Genomic DNA, 7,465 nt, shown 5'->3' with positions numbered 1-7,465 from the left:
ATATTGCGCCCATATTGTGGATATTAAATACAGTAAAGCTTAAGTCAAAAGTATAATTAAAGCTAAAATAAATGGAAAATGGCAGTTTATAGACCATAGAGCATTTAATTATGTCTTAAATACCATCAAGCCAGACAAAGATTGATGTCACAACTTGGTGAAAACCAGATGACATTAAATTGACATGATATACTGCATTTTTGTTTTCTTTTTTGAAGATAAATGGGTTATTAAAAAGAATTTAAGAAAGTGTAGGTTGACCTCTTGATCCACACTCCAGTCCAGATGGTGGCGGTAATGCACCAAAAAGCTGGTTGCCAACCGCCATACAAAAAAAGAAGAAGAAGAAGAAGTTGACTATGAGCAAAGAACTTCTAATATATGTAGACCGGCTTTGCTATGAGCACGAAGCGCCAAAAAGTTTAGTTCATCTCGGGTGGTTAAGGTTAGGGTTAGGGGATTGGTCAGGAGATAGGACCTGTACACTTAAGAATGGACTCCTGGCCAATAGTAGTGTGTGAATGCTATTGAAGGGCGGGTCTTGTCGGTCCCGCAGCGCTAAACAGAGAAGACGTGACAGGTTCCACCTGTTTGCACACGGCACTGGAATAACGGCGAAGCTCGGAACGAACGGCCTCTTGCACTGCTGCTGTGTGTGTTTGCTGCTGACGTATTTTTTTGCTGCAGGACACCGCTACACTTTTGTCTTCCACGCGAGGTAATGTTCTGTTATTTTATTAATCTTTCTGGTTTGCAAACTGTTTGTCATGCTGTTTGAATTGTGACGTTACTAAGTTAGCTAACATGCCAGTTGTGCAAACATGCACTAAGTACTACTTTAGTGGTTCAGAAAAAACTTTTACTTGAAAAACTGTTACTTGGATGTCGCTTTCAAACTTGACGTTAAGTTGGCTAGCTAAGTAACATTAACGTTAGTTTGTGAAAGTTTTATGTTAACGTTGGCAAACTATGTTGGCTTGCTAGCTACTAATATGACTTTTTTCTTATTTCGGTTAGCAAAGTAATGTTAAGGCTATCTTAAACGTAACGTTAACTGATGTAACATTAATATAAACTCGGGGTATAAACGGGGTTGCCGCTCACAGGCTGCTGCTAATTAACACACTTACACCCAATTACTCTTAAGTCCAGTCTGTTAACATTAACCTGTGTGTGATATGTTTTTTTTGTGTGACCAAACTGAGCAGGGCTGGCATTAAGGATGTTGCTGTGAATGCAGGAAAGTGCAGCAGGACCTATCCAGAAGGTGTAGCATCCAGGGCCAACATCAAAAGACCCAGAAGAGTAGAAATCAACTTCTGCCCAATTATCCCCAAGGAGTAACTAAGGACACACTGGACAACCAGAGGCTTGAGATGGTGGAGCAGTTCAAGAAGACAGTGATTGATGGAGACATGATTATGATCCATCAACATATGCAGTGCACCTTTGCGCTCAGGCATGAAGAAATTGTGATTTCAGCTCCTCCCATTGCTGAACTGAAAGACAGATGGCCTGCACTCTTTTGTGAAGCCCAAGTGAGTAAAAACTTAAAAAGTTGACAAGACACATATTGTCAGTCATGATTGCAGCACTATTTGATCTGGATAAAGAGCTTAAAATTGTTAGTGTTAACATGGTTTGTCTATTTGTCTAAAAAAAACAGTCTTATGTGGCTTAAAGTTAATGTAGTTGATTTAAAAAAAAAAAGAAGAAATTGTGCTTTTGTTTTCTGTGCAGCTCTGCAGTGAATTCCACAGGATCACCAATCAAAATCTACTGTATTTCTTATTTGCTGCACTTGACAAGTACACACCTCAGCTACTCTGCAAAAAGAGGAAGAATGGAAGTTTTGGCAAAAAGATACAAGACGTTTTGATGGCATATGAGGAACAGGTAAACATTTTTTTTTTTAATGCATTACATTGATGTTGAATGTGGACGGAACTGCAGACCCTAACGTGCATACCTTGTCTTTGTGCAACAGGACAAGAACAACATCGCGGCAGCTCGAACAGCAGCCCTGGCCGGCCTACCAATGTACTTAAAGGAGGATTCATCAGAGGTCTTCAAAACCTGCAAGGTATAGCTCAATACCTTCATCTATTTTGCAAAGAGAAATCACTGAACATAAAAATTAGAAACTGCCTTCTGCTGTGTTGCAATTCTCAAAATTATTTAATATTTACTGTGTAGTGTGACAGAGCGTTAAAAGGATGCCAGACTCTTCCACTTAATGAAATGGTACAGGTCTTTTATTCTGAAGTAGCCTTAAGTAAATAATAAGAATGAGATATGGGGGGGGAGAGAATAATTAATTAAATAGTTAAGTTTATTTTATATGAGCCCTCTGGTTGTATTGTGGATTTCTCTTTTTATATTAAGGCTGGCCAGAGTTGTTCATCAACATTATATAATTTACAGTCAGGCAGAAATGCTTCTAAATTCTATAATTCAGTTATATAAATATGGTTGACCCACATGTGAGTCTTGTATAAAAGTTGGTCAAGATTTTTAAAGACTATACTTTAAGTGGTGTTCAGGTAAAAAAAAAATGTTTTAAATTGCATAAAAATCAGGTCTCATCATGGACAGACACATTAAACAAATTATCTGTTCCCAAATTTGTAACAGAAGTTAAGTTTATAAAATAACTCAACACCATAGACCTCCTACTCATCTCTTTGTATTTTGTTTGTGCCTTTAAACTCAGAAAGCTTCTACATTAAGTCCAGATCAATGGGTTTTAAATGCTCAAGGTAGCCTTGATTATGTCTTGAAGCAGTTAAAAAAAGAGGAAATCTTATCTGTAAACCGATCACTTTATCAGATATTCTGAGCTAAACCTTGGTAACAAGTGAAGACCCGGACTAGACCTAGACTTTTATGTGCGAAAAATCCCGATTTATCGTAAACCTACTTTTTCTAACTCCTCCTAGACTGCGACCGATCTGCACGAAACTTGGTAGGTAGCATCTCCAGACCAACCTGACAAAAAGTTATATATCAAAATATTTATTGGATAAAAATTGCACAAATTACGCCCAACCAAATTTGTGTAGCTAGCTACGAAAACACAACCTTTTTTTTTTTTACACGTTAAATGTCGAAACGTAGGTACCTGAGCGCGTAAGCGCAAGCTTATCTGTCCTCTCTGAAAATTGACAGAGAGCGGTGCTCCGACACAAGCGCACACGCGCGCAGAGGTGCGATCGGCGCAAACTACGTCGGCTGTTTTGTTGAAGTCACAGTGAGTGATGCCGATAAAGTGGTTTCAAGTATGGTTACAGTTTTTAAAAACTTCACGCAGACAGCATTTGCTGCGATATGTTATTAAAAACAGTCACGGTGCTGTTGACGTTACACTTCCTCTGAGACAAGCAGCAGGCTCAACAGTGTGCAGCTGTGCCCTGGTGACTGACTGACAGGCTGAGGTTGTAAGGCAAGGCAACTTTATTTCTACAGCTCCTTTCAGCAACAAGGCAACTCAAAGTGCTTTACATGAAACATTAAAGAGCAATTGAAAACGGTCATGATGAAAATACAACAGGCTAAACAAGTTACAGTGAGTAAGAAATTAATAATTATTCAATTTAATAGGTTGTAGGGATGGGTTTGGGAGGAGAGAGGGAGGGGTTTTATTTTTTATTTTTGTTTAATTTCTTTAGAGTGTAACATATTCTTATAAAATAACATAATGTTCTAACTACACAGGATAAATAGGTTTTGAATTATTTTTACAACTGAAATAATTGTTTTGTAATTACAGAGGGAAAGTACCGAAAAAAGTACCGTTTTATAATTTCAGGTATCTGTACCAATATTGGTTCAGATGCGAAAGGTACCCAACCCTAAGGGTAGTAGCCTAAACAATGCATGTTTAATTTTAAGGTGAATTCATTGTAATTCTAGACTAGAGTTGGTATATTTTTTAAACATTTTGTTTACTGTCATGACAGCAATGGTGCCTTCTATGTTGCATCTTCAAAAGTGACACTGAATTGTACACATTGTAATTTCTGCATCTATTATCAAAGTATTTATTAGTAATACAGTGGAAATTAGTATAAATGTGAATATTTGGTTAGCATGTTGATTTACGGTGTGTGCCCCTAAATTTTCTGGTTGCGCCCCTAAAATTTTCAGTAGGTGGCCACTGTGCTCCTAGTGAAAAAAGTTAGTCTGGAGCCCTGCAATGCAATCATCACAAAACTTGAGATTATTTTTCTACATGCCACTCTGTGGTTCTACACCAGATTTGTTGATGATCTGCCTTTAGGAGGCGCTATAATTGAGGTAGAAGTGTTTGGGCCTTTTACTCAGTGAATGGGAAATTTGCTATTGCATTTCACTACAGACTTTGGAGCTCGCACTTAGGGAAATTTCCTGATTTTTGCCTCGCCGCCATCATGCTTTGGGTTCCGCTTTCGTAGGTTCCGTGTGTCATCAGGGGTGACTCGCGCTGGGGATGCTTGGACCCAATCATAACTGCTTGCAGTTCTAGTTTGATATTGCTTCTACCTGCATGTAAAAACAATGTTTTCTTTTACATCATTAAGCTTTTTGTAAGCTTAATGATTTGTACAATTACACTCCCGCACCCTGAACATGTATTCCCTTTGCAGGATGAGTTGGAGGCAAACCAGGATGGAGCAGTGGCTCTGGTGGCAGTGGTGAATGAAGAGGAGGTGCCTGCTGAAGTTCCCTTTGAAACTCACCATGTGTCATTTGTCCTTGAGGATCAGGTTGTAATGTCTCACAGATCTTGGACTTATTCAGTGGTGATTTTGTTTGGACTGATCTATGCCCTTCATTTGAGCTATCCTGAGAAGCTAAGTGGCTTCTTTGAGTTCATCCAGGTTGTCCTCTTAAACCTTGATGGAAGAAAGCAGCTTAAACCTAAGTTACAAGCCTTGAGAAATGAGCTAGATTAAAGGTGTTAACATGCTCTTTTGTTGAAGGTCAGTGTTCTGAAAATTATCTTTTGGCTTGCATGCCAATTAGGGTTGGGCATCGAGAACCGATTCCTACTTCGAATCGTTTCAAAAATTACAATTCCATCAGAATCGTTTCTATATTGGAATCGTTTGGAGGATTTGGTTTCAAATCTGATCACGGGTTCCAGATTTAACATGTGCAAGTTTTGGTTTCCGTAGCAGCCAGGCGCTTGTTGTGCTGCAGCCGTGCAAACCACCATTGAATCAAAATAAAACTTTCCTTTTATTTGTGAAAATAGGCATGTGACCCATTTCAACTCCGCCACTCAAAGAATCGGAATCGAGAATCGATAAGAACCGGATTCGAAAGGAAGAATCGGAATTGGAATCAGAATCGTTAAAATCCAAACGATGCCCAAACCTAATGCCAAAACTGTTTCTGTTTTAGATTTGTTTAAACAGATTCTGGTCTACACAATTACAACTGGGTTGGTTGGCTTTCTACTTAAGCTGTAGTGAGAAATGCGGGCAACGATTAATAATGTTGTAATGTTTTCAGTTTAAAGATATTTTGTACTAGATTTCTGTGTTAAAACAGATACTTCAACACAATTAGAGCTGGGTTGGTTGGCTTTCTACTTAAACTGTAGTGAGAAACATGGTCACTTTCAGTTTAAAGGTATTTTTGTACTAGATTTCTGTGTTGAAACAGATTACTTGTCCACACAATTACATCTGTGTTGGTTTGCTTTCTACTCAAGCTGTAGTGACAAACACGGGCACTAATTAATATTGTAATGTTTTCATTTTAAAGGTATTTTTGTGCCAGTACAAACATGATCAATAATAGCATTTATTTAATTGTTTTTATTTTTATGTGTGTTCATTTCAGTGTTTCTGGCAAACACGTTATTTCTTTTAAGAGCTGTGGACATTGAAATGTTTTAACATTGTTATTCAGCATTCAACTAAATAAATAGTTGAAGTTGTGTCAGACAATTGTGTTTATATTGTGTTAATGCCACTTAAAAGGTTTAAGGCGATCAGTTTCCTCAAATTAATTGAGTAGCCACAACTAATTTTAAGGTTGTCACAACTAATACATAATAATTTTCTTTAGTGGAAATGAACTGAGTAAATGAAACTTAAGTGGTAACCTTTGTATAAAGAAGATGGATTTAAGTTAGTCGTACTTGAATCAGATAAATTATATTAACATATTTTTAATAAGTTTGGAGAAATGCAACATTTGAGTGAAAAATACTTGATAGAAGTTATATAAACCGAATGGAATTAGTACTATTAACTTTATCTACCCAAGTCATCTTAACAATAAGTAATTGAGTTACTTGGACACAAATCAAATATTTGTTTATGCTTAAATTGTTTGAGTTAATAAACTTAAATTATTTAAGGCAATCGGTTTCCTCAAATGGTTTGAGTTGAACTAACTCATCAGGTTTTACAGTGTAGCTGCAGCAGCAGCTAATATTAGAATAGACCCAGCACCGGAGGTCTGATCCCCATGATCTGATCCCGAACCGCCGGTGACTCTCTGCCAGATCAGCAACAGAACGTTTGGGATTGTTAACGGTGGCGTAACGGTAACGTTACAGCCGTGAACTGAAAGTCTGTTTCCTCAGCTGGCTCGACTCTCTTGGGGCGAAGTTGTTCGGGGCGGTAGAGACAGAGAGTCAGAGGGAGGCAGGGAGAGAGGGAATAAATACATGTGGCATTATGAAATAAAATCCCCCCACTACTATCAAGAGCACAGGTTTCCAAAGTAATTTTAGCCTGGGCTGAAAGCAACACTGGTAGGTAGGCTGGCGCTGTTGCCTTGGAAATGACAACATCCGGTTCGTGAATATGAAAAACAAACCTTTTTTCATTTCTATTTCCGAGTGATTTTATTTTTGTTATATGAAATAGAAAATGAAAATCACAGCATATTTTTAATTTCTCCCATCCCCTTTTGACCATGAAAAGGAAAAAAATGCCTTGTATTTCGATTTCAATTGTTGTATTTTAAAACGAATATCAAATAACCATTCGTTTTTTGTTTTTTAAGTCTGATTATGAAATGAAAATCGAATGAACGAAAAAGTACACGGACCGCGCCAGCATAGCCTACCAGTGTTGCTTCAGCCCAGACTAAAATTACTTTGGAAATCTGTGCTCTTGATAATGCTTGGGGGGAATTTTATTTCATAATGTCACATGTATGTATTCCCCTCTCTCCCTGCCTCCCTCTGACTCTCTGTCTCTACCCGCTGCAGACAACTTCGCCCCAAGAGAGTCGAACCAGCTGAGGAAACAGACTTTCGGTTCACGGCTGTTACCGTTACGCCACCGTTACCAATCCCATGCCGTTAAACTTGCTGATCTGGCAGAGAGTCAGATCATGGGGATCAGACCTCGGTGCTGGGTCTAGTATTCTAATATTAGCTGCTGCAGCTAGCTAGCAGCTAGCCTCCAGCCCTGTGACCTCGGTCCCCGTGGTTCGCTCCCCGGTGCTGACTGACTCTGGT

At 38.5% G+C, this 7,465-nt stretch overlaps 1 protein-coding gene across 1 annotated transcript; it reads left to right on the top strand.

Moving 5' to 3' along the window:
- Positions 1-366: 366 nt before the first annotated feature.
- LOC120559402 lies at positions 367-5,175 on the top strand. The gene is made up of 5 exons (XM_039801098.1): positions 367-718; positions 1,209-1,538; positions 1,741-1,896; positions 1,988-2,083; positions 4,626-5,175. Exons 2-5 carry the CDS (start codon positions 1,377-1,379, stop codon positions 4,932-4,934), a joined length of 723 nt encoding a protein of 240 aa, XP_039657032.1. The 5' UTR covers positions 367-718; positions 1,209-1,376; the 3' UTR covers positions 4,935-5,175.
- The last annotated feature ends 2,290 nt before the right edge of the window (positions 5,176-7,465 follow it).

Source organism: Perca fluviatilis, chromosome 5, assembly GCF_010015445.1.
Source record: "Perca fluviatilis chromosome 5, GENO_Pfluv_1.0, whole genome shotgun sequence".
NCBI lineage: Eukaryota > Metazoa > Chordata > Actinopteri > Perciformes > Percidae > Perca > Perca fluviatilis.
Note: the sequence above shows the minus strand (reverse complement) of the source record. Positions and strands in the feature narration are given on the sequence as shown.